Here is a 14,857-nt window from a genome sequence, read left to right as displayed (position 1 = left end):
CCACCCACCTCCGCCCCGCCCACAGTCCAGTCCAGCCCACTGCCACCCCCACTCCGCCTCCGCCTCCGCCACGCCAGCGCCTCGCCGCCGGCCGGACCTAGGGTTTCGAGGTAACATCCCCTCTCGCCCGGCTCCACCGTCCGTCCCGCGCTGTCTGCGCCGCCGATTTACTGACCACCTTTTTGACTCGGATTTGGTGGGGCTGCAGGGATTTGGGGGTTGAGGAAGGGGAGGGGGAGGGCGCGATGGCGGCGCCGGGGGGGAGGAGGGCGGACTTCTCCTCGGCCGCGTCGCCGGGGCCGTCGCCGGCGGGCGCGTCGGGCGGGAGGAGGCTGCTGCGCACGCAGACCGTCGGCAACATGGGGGAGTCCATCTTCGACAGCGAGGTCGTGCCCTCCTCGCTCGTCGAGATCGCGCCCATCCTCCGGGTCGCCAACGAGGTCGAGGCCGGCAACCCGCGCGTCGCCTACCTCTGTAAGCACGCCCGATCTACTTCTTCACTTAGGCCCAATCTAGTAGTAGAATTTTTGCTTGCCATCGGAAGAAGCATGGTTTGCTCATTGCGCTTCCGCTCAGGCCGCTTCTACGCCTTCGAGAAGGCCCACCGGCTCGACCCGACCTCCAGCGGCCGTGGAGTGCGCCAGTTCAAGACCGCGCTGCTGCAAAGGCTCGAGAGGGTAATTTTTACCACCACTCATCTTCTGTTCACCATCTTCATTCATTCATGGTCCCCAATTTATCAGTTCTCTCTGGGGACAAGGAATGCGAGCTTCTAATATTGACTACCTGAGCTCATTGTGTTTGTGCAGGAGAATGACCCCACCCTCAAGGGGAGGGTGCACCAGAGCGACGCGCGTGAGATGCAGCGCTTCTACCGCGAGTACTACAAGAAGTACATCCAGGCGCTCCAGAACGCCGCCGACAAGGCCGACCGGTGAGCCAGCCGCTTCTCCCGCCCGTTGCTCTACGTGTCATGTTAAACAGTTAAATGCTGCCCTGTCTATCAGATGGCAAGGCCCGTTGCTTGCTGTTTGTCAGTAATGTGATTATTCTTACTGCTTGATTGATCAGTGCCCTGCTCACAAAAGCGTACCAGACTGCCGCGGTTCTGTTTGAGGTCTTGAAAGCCGTTAATGTGTCGCAGTCCGTTGAAGTCGATCAGGCGGTGCGTAGTCGATTGGTTCCTTTTGTTACTATTTATGGGTACTGCTGCTTGCTTTGTTTATTGTGAAATATCATCCGTTTTTCATCTGCTACGTGGCATGTGTTTGTTGGTACGCAGATTCTCGACACGCACAACAAAATCGAGGAGAAGAAGAAGCTCTATGTGCCTTACAATATCCTGCCTCTCGATCCCGAAAGTACCGACCAAGCTATAATGCAAAACCCAGAGGTTTCCCTTCTATATCTAGTCTCGCTGCAACAAATGTCGTCTTAAAGCTCATTAATTGTCTCTTTTACTGAGTTGCTCCTTATATTTTGTAGATTCAAGCTGCTGTCTATGCTCTTCGGAATATAAGAGGCCTGCCGTGGCCCAAGGACAAGGAGCAGGAAAAGAAACCTGATGAGAAGAAGACCGATAGAGATCTTCTCGACTGGCTACAGGCGATGTTTGGATTTCAGGTAACGGTGCATGAGATGGTTTTATTTGTCTGTGGCACTGCATGTTTACATGTGTTTTATCCTGAAAATGCACATCATCTAATCTTGAGTCACTCTTTGCAGAAAGACAATGTATCCAACCAAAGGGAACATCTCATCCTGTTACTTGCAAATGTACACATAAGGCAGATACCAAAGCCTGAACAGCAATCTAAGGTTCTTGTTTATCTGTCTCAACTTATTTTGTGAGGAACTGGGCATGTTTGTTTGTGTCTTTCTTCATGTGCCTGCAAGTAATATGAAGATGGATTGTTGTGTTTTTCTTCCCAGTTGGATGACAGGGCTCTGGATTATGTAATGAAGAAGCTATTTAAGAGTTATAAGATGTGGTGCAAGTACCTTGGCCGCAAAAGCAGTTTATGGTAGGTTCAATGAAGTCCAACAATTCCTTGTTTTTTACTTGAAGTTCAGTTATGGCCTACTTCTGCCCAGGTTGATACCAATGTTATATCTCTTCATGAGTTACCGTTTGTCTCAACGCCTGGACCAATTAATGTGTAGGTTGCCAACTATCCAACAGGAAGTTCAGCAACGCAAGCTTCTCTATATGGGTCTCTACCTTTTGATTTGGGGCGAGGCGGCTAACTTGAGATTCATGCCAGAGTGTCTTTGCTACATATACCATCATGTAAGATCAACTTTTATTTCGCAGATTACGCTTATTGTCATATATTTTTGTATATGTTCGGCCATTGTCCTATTATTCTTCAAACATGATACCTGATCAATTGGTCTCAAAATCAGTTTTTTTGTGTGGAGTTTCATTGATCGTAATAGTCACAGTTAGCCTACGTATGTCCAAATGACTACTCTTGGTAGCAAGGATATGACACACTGTATTCCTGTGACATATTTATTGATAACCGCACATTGTGAGCTTAGCTATTGTAGAATTCATATTCATGACAATGGAGAAAAATGTTGTTTGAAAAAAATGCTAATCGGGGGATGTTTTTGTGTTAGTACAATGCTCAAGTCTGTACGTTGTATTTTCTGGTGCCATCATATTTATTAGTAACAATTCTGTTTCTGATCTTTATAGATGGCTTTTGAACTCTATGGTATGTTAGCTGGAAATGTGAGCCCAATGACTGGTGAAAATGTTAAACCAGCTTATGGTGGTGATGAAGAGGCATTCTTGATTAAAGTTGTGACTCCGATATACAAAGTTATAGAGGAGGTATAGTTGTACATTTGTATTCAGACTGTTTTTCTTCTTCTTTCCATTTCAAGCCTGATTGTTAAATTCTGAAACTCTGCAGGAAGCTCACAGGAGCAAGACAATGAAATCAAAACACTCACACTGGAGGAACTACGATGATCTAAATGAGTACTTTTGGTAAGCAGCAGTCGTATTTAGTTGTTGCCTTCAATATATTGTGCCCCTGGTTTTGATGGAAGTCATCAAATTATTCTTGTGTTGCTTTTCAGGAAAGTTGACTGCTTCCGGCTTGGATGGCCCATGAGAGCTGATGCAGATTTTTTCAAAACTCCCAAATTTGCTTATCCTAATCGTCTGAATGGAGTAGGTTTCTTGATACTAATACCTAACATTATTGCAATTTCTTTCATGTCAACTGTGAACACATTGATAGTTGCCTGTGATATAATAATACAATTCACCAGTGCTTAAATCTTTATGAATTGAACTTGATAATAAGATATTCTGATCACATGCTGCATGTTTGTTTTCTGTTGACAATGGATTCGATAATGCACACTGCAGCTAGATTTGTTCTGCTTGTTTTCATGTCTTTGCTCTGTCCGTTAATTTGTTAGGTCAACAATATACACAGATATGTGAGTGATGTATATTGTTAACGTAAACATGAAATAAAGAAAAGGAAAGACATGCATTGTGTATCAATTCTGATTATACTTTATTATGTCATAATCCAGGAGGAAAGATCTGCTGGCAGTGTCCATTGGATGGGAAAGATTAATTTTGTCGAGATACGTTCATTTTGGCACATATTCCGTAGTTTTGATAGAATGTGGATCTTCTTAATTTTATCCTTGCAGGTTGGTTGCCCCCCCCCCCCCCCCCCCCCCCCCCCCTACACTCCTTCACTTGAGAATTGACATTCACGTACTTTGTATGATCTTTTGTTTCAATGCAGGCTATGATTATTATTGCATGGAATGGTGGCACACCAAGTGATATCTTTGATGCTGGAGTGTTCAAACAGGTTTTGAGCATATTTATAACTGCTGCTGTTTTAAAGTTGGGTCAAGGTATTTGGCTGAACTCCTACCTTATCTCCCTCTTCATGCCTAGAGATTTGCCAGTCCACATCTATATTATTTAATAGGCAGCTTAGTAGCTTAGTTTTAAGCAGAAACACTGCAGTGCAGATCTAGCTAGTGATATTTTCTTTTTATACCGCTGTTGATGATAAAACATAATTACTTCACGAGTCATACTCTAATATCTGTAGGGAGGGACCTAATGAAAATGTGTTTAGATGACAACTCAAGTATATCTGTATGTTTGCTTTGCTAGCGACCTAACAATAATGAATTTAATGACATGAAACTGAAGGATATATATGAATTTTGTAGCTAAGATGTATGCATAATTACTACTCCCTTCGGTCCAAAATAAGTGTTGTGGTTTTAGCTCAAAAAACCACAAAACTTATTTTGGATTGGAGGGAGTAGTTTATACAACTGTATTGTATATACTAACTTCAACAAATATAATCGATGCAGCCACCCTGGACATTGTATTTGGCTGGAAAGCAAGAAGAAGTATGTCGTTTGCAAGAAAGCTGCGTTATGTCCTGAAGTTAGTATCAGCTGCTGCATGGGTTGTGATTCTACCTGTGACTTATGCATATACCTGGTCTAATCCTTCGGGTCTTTCAAGAATAATTAAAAGTTGGCTTGGCAATGGTCAGAATCAGCCATCATTATATATTTTGGCTGTTGTTATATATTTGGCGCCAAATATTCTTGCGGCTGTGCTATTTCTTTTCCCATGTATCAGAAGGATACTTGAGAGTTCAAATGTTAAGGTCATAACATTCATGATGTGGTGGTCCCAGGTAATTTTCCATCTATTGTTTCCTGTCATTAATTACATAGGTGTGTTTGTTGATATATTTTTTCCAAATATATCTGCAGCCTCGATTATTTGTTGGCAGAGGAATGCATGAAGGCCCATTCTCCCTCTTCAAGTATGTTAAGAGTAGAATCACTTTGTTAACTCATCTTCATGCTTGGTTTTACTGCTATGCTTTTTTCTAATCACTAATCACTGTTGTACTGATAGGTATACCATGTTCTGGGTTCTCCTTTTAGCGATGAAGTTGATAGTGAGCTTCTATATTGAGGTATCTAGTCACTTCCTGCAGAAAATCTATAAAATTCACTGCATTCCAAATGTGGCCTCACTGCCTCAATATTTATATTTCCATAGTTAAATTAATTTGTGTACATAAGCCATTTCTTGCTCTTGAATGTACAAAATGTTAGAACATCAATGGCATCAACAGAATGTTGGTGAATCCCAAAAACCAAGCCTTCTTAGCACTCACCTTTCTGCTAGTGCTGCTTATTCATCTTCTCTTACTTGCTGGTTTCAGATCAAGCCTCTGGTACAACCAACAAAAGATATAATGAGAGAACCGATTCGGAATTTCCAGTGGCATGAGTTTTTCCCTAATGGTATTTATGATGAAGCTTGCTGTCTTCCTCTTTGTAACCTTTTTCTTGAAATTTTAGGCATTCTTATTTTGGTTTTTTTGCAGCAAGTAACAATATTGGTGTTGTCATCGCACTTTGGGCTCCAATAATTCTTGTATGCGTCAATCCTTATTCTCTGTCAAAAGTTGTTTAACCAGTATACTAAGTTTTGTCTGTTGTGTTGTCCAGGTCTATTTCATGGACACCCAAATTTGGTACGCAGTTTTCTCAACATTGATTGGTGGTATCTATGGGGCTTGTCGTCGACTTGGTGAGGTTAGTAAAATTTTCAGAATTACAATTTATTACTTGACAGATTGGGCTTGCTCTGCCTTCTTTGGTTCTGAATTGCTTTTCTTGTCCTATTATGCTGCTCTGCATTCAGTAGCAAATTACAAAACTTTAGTGCTAAGGCTGTTGTTTTAACTTCACCATCCCTACTTTTAGGCTGCCATTTCCAGTTGTGAAGCTGTACACAGGAATGCTCTCTCTTGTTAGCTAAAAAAAAGAAGAATTCTCTCTACTGTTATATTATTTTATTATGAATAAATCTATCAGTTAGCCTCGTTATGTCTATATTGGTAACCATCATGCTCTATTGTTTATTTCCCTAATATTCTGGAGCCTTGTCTATCATCATCAAAGAAACTTATGATAGTCTTGACCCATGAAATCAGATACGGACTTTAGGCATGTTGAGATCTCGCTTTGAATCTTTGCCTTGGGCCTTCAATAAATTGTTGATACCTTCTGATCAACACAAGAGGAAAGGTTTCCGGGCTGCTTTTTCCACTAAACTTGCTAAGGTAAGTTTTCACCTGTTTGATATCAGGAGTAGATTGTTGGATAATCAGATTGAATATGCTACATTCATTAGCTCTTTTGACCTGACATAATTTTTTTAGCCTTCTGGTAATGAACAAGAGAGAGAGAAAATAGCTGCAAGATTTGCCCAAATGTGGAACTTAATTATCACAAGTTTCCGTGAAGAAGATCTCATAGATAACAGGGAGATGGACTTGCTACTTGTTCCATACTGCAAAGATCGTGAATTGGATATATTCCAATGGCCACCTTTTCTACTTGCTAGCAAGGTGTTTACCACTTGACCACTTTGTACTTTCTTTACTTGGATTCACACATTTGTTTATTTATTTATACTGGATTTTAGATTCCGATAGCATTGGATATGGCGGCAGACAGTGGAGGGAATCATCGCGATCTGAACAAGAGAATGAAATCGGACCCGTATTTTTCCTATGCTATCAGAGAATGCTATGCTTCATTCAAAAACATCATCAACACCTTAGTGTTTGGTCAACGTGAGAAAGTGTATGTTTAATCTTGTCATATGTTTAGTCTTTTCTCACCCACTTTATTCCTTGATTGAAGTTCTGTTTTGAAGCCTCGAATTCCTGATTAATCGTGTGATGCCTATTTCATTCTTTTGCACTTCTATTCCTTAACTGAAGTTCTGTTTTCGTACCCAACTCCTGAATACATGCGTGCTGCTTATTTCAGTGTTATGCAAGAGATTTTTGAAGTTGTTGATAAACATATAGCCGAAGAAACTCTGATAAGGGATCTGAACATGAGGAGTCTTCCTGCCCTGAGCAAGAAGCTCATTGAGCTACTTGAGTTACTGGTATACAGAATTTGTCTTCATGATTGTAGGTCTCCCACCCCCCCTCCTCCCTCTCACTGTATTTATCTGTTTGAGTACAGCAAAAGAATAAGGTCGAAGATTTGGGTCAAGTTGTTATTTTGTTCCAAGATATGCTTGAGGTGGTCACAAAGGATATAATGGAGGAACAAGAGCTCAGCAGGTGAGGAGCTTAGCTTCCTTCTATGAAAACAGCATGGCATACTTTTTTACTGAAATATTATTCACATCTATGCCAAGCCTTTGCATCCATAGTTTTGGTACATGCCGCCGTATGTTGTCTGTCATGCATATGCATATGTGCTTGCTGCCTTCAGGTTTAGCCTTAGAAAAATCCTTCTGTGCTTCCACATTCTGTTCTCTAAAGATGAACCGCGCTGATTATGGTAATTGATCATCTGATCTTTCTTGAAATATTGTGGTAACTGGTGCTATTGTGTTTTTCCTCTCATTGAAGTGTACTGGATTCCATACACGGTGGAAATGCTAAAAAACATGAAGGAATGACACCGCTTGATCAGCAAGATCAATTGTTTACTAAAGCTATTAAGTTTCCTGTGGAGGCATCAAATGCATGGACTGAAAAGGTTTGATTTTCAGCCCTGTTTTTTTATTAAACAGTTTCTTATATGACGCTTCTTTTGTTCCTGTTGCTGTACTATACCTACTACTTCATGCTGATTTCAGATAAAAAGGCTTCATCTTCTGCTCACCGTCAAAGAGTCTGCTATGGATGTCCCTACAAACCTTGATGCCAGAAGGAGAATATCTTTCTTTGCAAATTCTCTTTTTATGGATATGCCAAATGCTCCAAAAGTGCGGAACATGTTGCCCTTCTCGTAAGTTCCACTAGTGTTCTCGGTAGTAGTGTGAGCATAAAGTTTCTTTACTACCAAGCCTTCCATCTTATCCTAGAGATGCCATATTTTTCTTTGCTGCCCACTATCCTGTCTTGATAGCGGCTATATTTTTATGTCAAATATTCAGTTAAAAAATCTTGAATATTATAATTCTCTACAACTATCATGTTTCATTTGTGCCTGTTTGAAACACCGAATGCCTTCCTTGTAAGTGGCTCCACCCCTCCAGCAATAAAAGAAAAACCAGATGGCATGCGGTTTCTGACTAGATTTAATTATATGTGACGAATATATCACGTACTACCACAATCTGTTGTGGGGTTTTTAGTGTCCGTGCTCCCCTTGGTATCTCTGCCATTTTTATTACGAGAAGAAAGAAAGGAACAAAAACGAGGTCTTACATTAGTCTCTGGTTAGCAACAAGCAAACACATGACTGAGAAACCTACAACCTAGCACCCATATCTCGCGCTAGGTAACAACCACCACCACGACCTAAGAATCTGCAGCTCTTTTTTCCCAAGCCATACACCAGGACGTTAACCGCTGGTTACAAAGTTCGATCAGTTCAGGAGTGGGATGTAGTTGTTAAATAGCACTATGTTATTTTTCCTTTTTCCAAATGATCCATGCCACAAGAATGAGAATGCTGCCAAATGCCTTCTAGCTCCATATGTAAGAATAAAAATTTCGAAATATGGAAGTTTGACTTTAGGTCAATTGTTCTTAATTTAGGCACTGGATTCTTAGTTCATTTTCATTCAAAATCTTCTAACTTATTAAGCATTCAGACGATTCTAAATATTTGTAGAAAATGACAGGATAATTGATACTCCCTCCGTTCACAAGAGGTTCTAATTTTAGTGTGTTTGTTCACTCATTTCAGTCTGTATGTAGTCCACATTGAAGTATCCGAAACATCTTATCTTTGTGAACAGAGGGAGTATATTTCAGGTGTAGATCAAAAGGTATATAACTAGAGCATATGGGGCACATAAGAATAAACACAATATCGGGATAATTCTGGAATAATACAATATGCATTGCTATTTGTTTTGTCTGACTTTGAACTACACAACATGCGATTCAATTCTTTTCCTTTACTATATAATTGCCATGTCTCTTTTGCAAGATGTTGTATATATGGTTTTTACCTTACATAATGTTTTGTTTGATTATATCTTCTGACCTTTTTCACATTTCCTTTCTGGAACAACTTATGTACTGCAGGGTCTTGACTCCTTATTACAAGGAAGATGTTCTGTTTTCATCAGATAATCTAGAAGAGGCAAATGAGGATGGAATTACCATACTTTTTTACTTGCAAAAAATTTACCCAGGTTCTTTCTCCCTTGTGTAACATTTTGCTTGAAATAGCATATGTGGATTTCTTTGTGTCTTCTGACTGCCATCAAAACTGACTTTGTTTCACGATAATGTTCAAACCCTGAAGATGAATGGAAAAATTTCCTCGAAAGGGTGAATAGATCTGAGGAGCAGGCCCGTGATGATGATACAATAGAAGATGAGCTTCGTCTTTGGGCATCATACAGGGGACAAACATTGACAAGAACTGGTATTTTCTTACACTCCATTCGCATGCCTCTTTGTGTCTTGCTATGTGGTCCAGTTTTGAAATCGTTGCTTCTCCTGTTTAAACAGTAAGAGGGATGATGTACTACCGAAAAGCTTTGGAGCTTCAGGCTTTTCTTGATAATGCCAAAGATGATGGTATTTCCATTAGCTAGCCTATGATGTTCTTCTGAACGGGGCCTTGGCAATTATAGTGATTTAATCACTTCTCTTTCTCTGTTTGTTAGATCTAATGAAAGGCTACAGAGAGATAGCTGACATGAAGGAATCTGAATTAATGACAGAATGCAAAGCGATAGCTGACATGAAATTTACATATGTTGTCTCATGCCAACAGTATGGAATCCAGAAACGTTCTGGTGATCCTTGTGCACATGATATTTTGAGACTAATGACAACGTAAGTTTCAGTTTGAGACTCGGAAGTCCTGGATATATGTTGCTTTGTGTGGATTATGAATCTTTTAATTTGGTCCATTTCTTTGTCATCTATGTGTGGGAAATGTTAGTTGTGCTAGACGAATGGCAGTTTGTTGATATTCTTAATAATCAGTAGCCAATAATAAAAACTACATGTTTTCTTTATTTTATGTCTATCCTAGTCGGTAATTAGTGCATGGTGATGTTCGGTGTCCTGGTCTATCAAATTTCATTATCATCCAAACCAGTGCTTGAATGCTAGATAGTTGCATTTATGAGGGCACATTATTCATAATAGTGTCATTATTTGTATTTTAGACACATACTTGTATATATGATATATGGTGGTACTAAAATAAGAGAAATATATTTGCTGGGCAGATATCCATCTTTTCGTGTTGCCTATATTGATGAAGTTGAAGCACCTAGCCAAGATAGAAACAAGAAGACTGACAAAGTTTACTACTCAGTTTTGGTGAAGGCCGCGGTTACAAAATCAGATGATCCTGGACAGAGTCTTGACCAGGTACAGCAAAATTCTCTGTTAATTCAGTATACCTTGGTTAAATGTGCTGCAAGTTATGTTGACTGTGTTTCTCTTTGTTTATTCTTAACTATGTCCACTTGATGTGGAAGACGGGAAATAAATTTTAGGAGGCCTAGGCCAAATAGGCATGTGAAAAAGATAATCCTTGTTTTGACAGAGTGAAACGTATTTGTGAGACTGGCTTAAAGGCATCCGCATAAGCTATTGTTCATTTCCCATATTGCCCACTAAAGTTTATGTTTACGGGTACTTTTTTTATGTGTTAAGGAGTCCATTTTATTGCTACCAAGTATCACAATTGTCCTATTTACATCAGGCTTTCTTCCTTGAGAGCAATACCTTTGTGTGTTCTCAACTCTCAGTGGTGAAAAATGAGACACTTAATTGCCATCTATCTTTTGTGCATAGGTCATCTACAAGATCAAGCTTCCAGGCAATGCTATTCTAGGTGAGGGAAAGCCAGAAAACCAGAACCATGCAATAATTTTCACTCGAGGCGAATGTCTCCAAACTATAGATATGAACCAGGTACAGCTTGTTGCTCTTGCTGCTTGAAGGAATTATTTCACCTCTCCTTTTCCTTCTTTTATTCAATGCTATCAATAACAGGAGCATTACATGGAGGAGGCTCTGAAAATGAGAAATTTGTTGGAAGAGTTTCTGGAGAAACATGATGGTGTGAGATATCCATCTATACTTGGAGTAAGGGAGCATATATTTACTGGCAGGTAATCTGGCAGTTTTGTTTTATTAAAATTGTAATTAATTAAGTTATGTACCTGTGTTACCACTTTTGGATTATCTAACATGTAATTAGTGCAATGTTTCATTTTGCTAATCCTGTGGTTTTTCCTTCTGGACTTTTGCAGTGTTTCATCGCTGGCTTGGTTCATGTCAAATCAAGAGACGAGTTTTGTGACTATTGGACAGCGTGTGCTTGCCAATCCATTAAGGTATTAATCCTAGAGTATCTTGCACACATGCACAGCATGTCATAATCATGTTTGTGGCATCTATTAGTTTTGCTTCCATAATCATATTAAAATGTTTGAATTGGCTGCTTGTTTTATTTTCTTTCTCGATGATGGTACTAACTAAAATTACTGGACACTTGGGCAGTTCCTTGAGTCATGACTTTCTGAACGCTTCCTTAACAATTTGTTTTTTGAACATCTCTCTGCAGGGTTCGGTTTCATTATGGCCATCCTGATATATTTGATCGCCTTTTCCACCTGACAAGGGGTGGTATAAGTAAAGCATCTAAGATTATCAATCTTAGTGAGGACATATTTGCAGGTGATAAGCTTTTGCTATTGGCGTTTGTGTTAAGGAAATCTGGCACCGTTTTGGTAGTAACATGACATCTTCTGTTGCAGGATTCAATTCTACATTACGTGAAGGCAACGTCACTCATCATGAATACATGCAAGTTGGCAAGGGAAGGGATGTGGGTCTTAATCAGATTTCACTATTTGAGGCAAAGATAGCAAATGGTAACGGTGAACAGACACTCAGCCGTGACATTTACCGTCTGGGGCACCGTTTTGATTTCTTCAGAATGTTGTCGTGTTACTATACGACAATTGGGTTCTATTTCAGCACAATGGTAAGTTATGAACCCTAAATGTCTCTTTCCTGAATCGTTGGTTAACTGCTGGCCTAAATCGTTCTGCTTGGTCTCAGATTACAGTTTGGACTGTGTATGCTTTCCTTTATGGGCGTTTGTATCTTGTCCTCAGTGGACTTGATGCAGCACTTGCTACTGGAAAGAGGTTCGTGCATAATACACCGCTCCAGGTCGCGCTTGCATCAGAATCTTTTGTTCAACTTGGATTTTTGATGGCACTGCCCATGATGATGGAGATCGGTTTGGAGAGAGGATTCAGAACGGCATTAAGTGACTTTGTGCTCATGCAACTCCAGTTGGCATCTGTTTTCTTCACATTTTCACTTGGGACCAAAACTCACTATTATGGAAGGACGCTACTCCACGGAGGAGCTGAATATAGAGCGACTGGACGTGGGTTTGTGGTGTTCCATGCCAAATTCGCCGAGAACTACCGACTCTATTCTCGCAGCCATTTCGTGAAGGGTATTGAGCTGATGATTCTGCTTGTCGTGTATGAAATATTTGGACAGACGTACAGAGGAGCTATCACTTACATCTTCATCACTGTTTCCATGTGGTTTATGGTGGGCACCTGGCTCTTTGCACCCTTCCTGTTCAACCCTTCTGGATTCGAGTGGCAGAAGATTGTGGATGACTGGACTGATTGGAACAAGTGGATCAGTAACCGTGGAGGTATTGGTGTGGCTCCAGAGAAAAGCTGGGAATCATGGTGGGACAAAGAGCAGGGGCCTCTTCGGCATTCTGGGAAGCGTGGCACCATTCTTGAAATACTTCTTGCATTGCGTTTCTTCATCTACCAATACGGGCTTGTGTATCATTTGAATATAACCAAGCAGTATAACCAAAGCGTGCTGGTAATATCTCTTTCTTATTTTGTAATCAGACAGATGCTTCCGTATGTGTCAGGTCTATGCAGTCTTTCTAACTGATGCCATTTCCAGGTTTATGGCTTCTCATGGGTTGTGATTCTAGTCATGCTGCTTGTTATGAAGGTAATAATAAAGTTCTATGTTTCTTTAGTTTAGTTTTGGTTTGCATTTGTCCTGGAGAGATACTTGTTCACAGATCCAGTGCTTATGTCGTTATTAATTAGTCAAGATTCTGTACTGATGTAGAATATTCAGTTAAGTTTGGTCTGCATTTGTCCCAGAGAGCGATTGTTCACAGATCCAGTGCTTTTATGTCGTTATGAATTAGTCAAGATTCTGTTCTGATGTAGAATATTCAGTTTAGTTTGGTCTGCATTTGTCCCAGAGAGTGAGTGTGTTCACAGGTCCAATGCTTATGTCAGTTATTATTTATTCAAGATTCTGTTCTGATGTAGAATATTTAATAACTTGCCAGTTTAGTTGTTTCTACAGATTAAAATTTTACTTTAGAACTGATCTAAGCCATAGTTTTGCAGCAAGAATACCATGACTTATTTTATCTTCTTTTCGAGCCGGAACACTCAGCTGTCATGATTTTTCTTTGCAGACCGTGTCAGTCGGCAGGAGGAGGTTCAGCGCGGAGTTCCAGCTCGTCTTCCGTCTGATCAAGGGGCTGATATTCATAACATTCATCTCCATCATCATAATCTTAACAGCAATCGCCCACATGACAGTCCTTGACATCTTCGTCTGCATCCTCGCCTTCATGCCGACTGGATGGGGCCTGCTTCTGGTTAGTGAGCAGTGAACATACATATCTTACTCTACATCCACATGCCAGCTTTTCCATCTCAGGTCTAACATCTCAGCTAACCTTCTTTGCCAGATTGCCCAAGCGATCAAGCCTGTCGTCGAGATGGTCGGGCTGTGGGGGTCGGTGAAGGCTCTCGCCCGGGGCTACGAGATCCTGATGGGGCTCCTGCTGTTCACGCCCATCGCGTTCCTTGCGTGGTTCCCCTTTGTGTCCGAGTTCCAGACCAGGATGCTTTTCAACCAGGCGTTCAGCAGAGGCCTGCAGATCTCCCGTATCCTCGGCGGCCACAAGAAGGACCGAGCCACCCGGAACAAGGAGTAGGTAGAAAGAAGATCCAGGGCTAGCTCCTGCGGACTTTGTTCATTCATCCTAGTATTATCGGTGTCGCTCGCCCCCGACTCTTCTAGATTCTGCTGCCACGATTGTTCCCCATGCGTTTCTAATTTGACTTCATCCAGAGATCGGGTGGCCGTGCTATAGGCTACTTAGTAGTGTTCTCCCATGTAGGTGTAGATTCAGAGCTGTTGCGACTGCGCTTTATGTACAGATCTACTACTCCTTTGCGTGGCTGCTGAACCTTATGTAGACTTGTAGTGATGTGGGGAAGGATTATCTGATGCAACTTATGCAAGAAGTACAATTTCTGGATTAGGTTTGGCGAAGAATTTCTTCGAGCTGTCTGGTTCGATCAATCACGTTGAGTCTTGTCTCCTGCAGTAGTGCAGTTTGTTTTGGGTCGAGTAAATTTGAGCTCTATGCTTGGCTCAGATCAGATATCGTTATGTTTCTGCATTGCTCCACTTTGTGACGCTCATATTCTTTGTGCTGCATTTCATCGCTTGTACTGATACCTGAAAACAGAGGAGGTACAGAATGGAAAGTACAAGCTGAAACAGGGTAGGGTGGATGCTATCTTGGCAATGTAGATAGTGATTGCTGACCGACTGGATCGCGGTCTATAGCCAGATAGAAACTCCATTTTTTATACTGGGCACTAGACAAGCTGTCTCAACTCCTAGATCAAAACCAACTCTCTTTTCCTGATGTTAGAATAAATCCAAGGCACTCCGTCGATCATCCAAGGACCAACCAATCACACAAGCACGACACCGAA

At 41.0% G+C, this 14,857-nt stretch overlaps 1 protein-coding gene across 1 annotated transcript; it reads left to right on the top strand.

Moving 5' to 3' along the window:
- On the top strand, positions 1-14,394 carry LOC125531369 (callose synthase 3). Its single transcript, XM_087531882.1, has 42 exons — positions 1-110; positions 209-474; positions 577-677; positions 810-934; positions 1,072-1,165; positions 1,283-1,393; positions 1,486-1,623; positions 1,726-1,818; positions 1,933-2,024; positions 2,164-2,290; positions 2,705-2,842; positions 2,925-3,001; positions 3,094-3,187; positions 3,562-3,684; positions 3,783-3,897; positions 4,375-4,709; positions 4,789-4,841; positions 4,937-4,997; positions 5,250-5,331; positions 5,415-5,464; positions 5,539-5,625; positions 6,027-6,155; positions 6,255-6,443; positions 6,521-6,681; positions 6,871-6,994; positions 7,075-7,175; positions 7,470-7,599; positions 7,700-7,851; positions 9,102-9,211; positions 9,325-9,447; positions 9,534-9,602; positions 9,692-9,863; positions 10,265-10,409; positions 10,839-10,958; positions 11,040-11,158; positions 11,300-11,383; positions 11,614-11,726; positions 11,807-12,036; positions 12,114-12,914; positions 13,002-13,052; positions 13,537-13,722; positions 13,816-14,394. Exons 2-42 carry the CDS (start codon positions 246-248, stop codon positions 14,062-14,064), a joined length of 5,883 nt encoding a protein of 1,960 aa, XP_087388008.1. The 5' UTR covers positions 1-110; positions 209-245; the 3' UTR covers positions 14,065-14,394.
- Positions 14,395-14,857: the final 463 nt, after the last annotated feature.

This window comes from Triticum urartu, chromosome 7A (assembly GCF_056163025.1).
Source record: "Triticum urartu cultivar PI428250 chromosome 7A, HENAU_Tu73, whole genome shotgun sequence".
In the NCBI taxonomy this organism is placed as follows: domain Eukaryota; kingdom Viridiplantae; phylum Streptophyta; class Magnoliopsida; order Poales; family Poaceae; genus Triticum; species Triticum urartu.
This window is presented reverse-complemented; position numbering and strand designations above follow the sequence as displayed.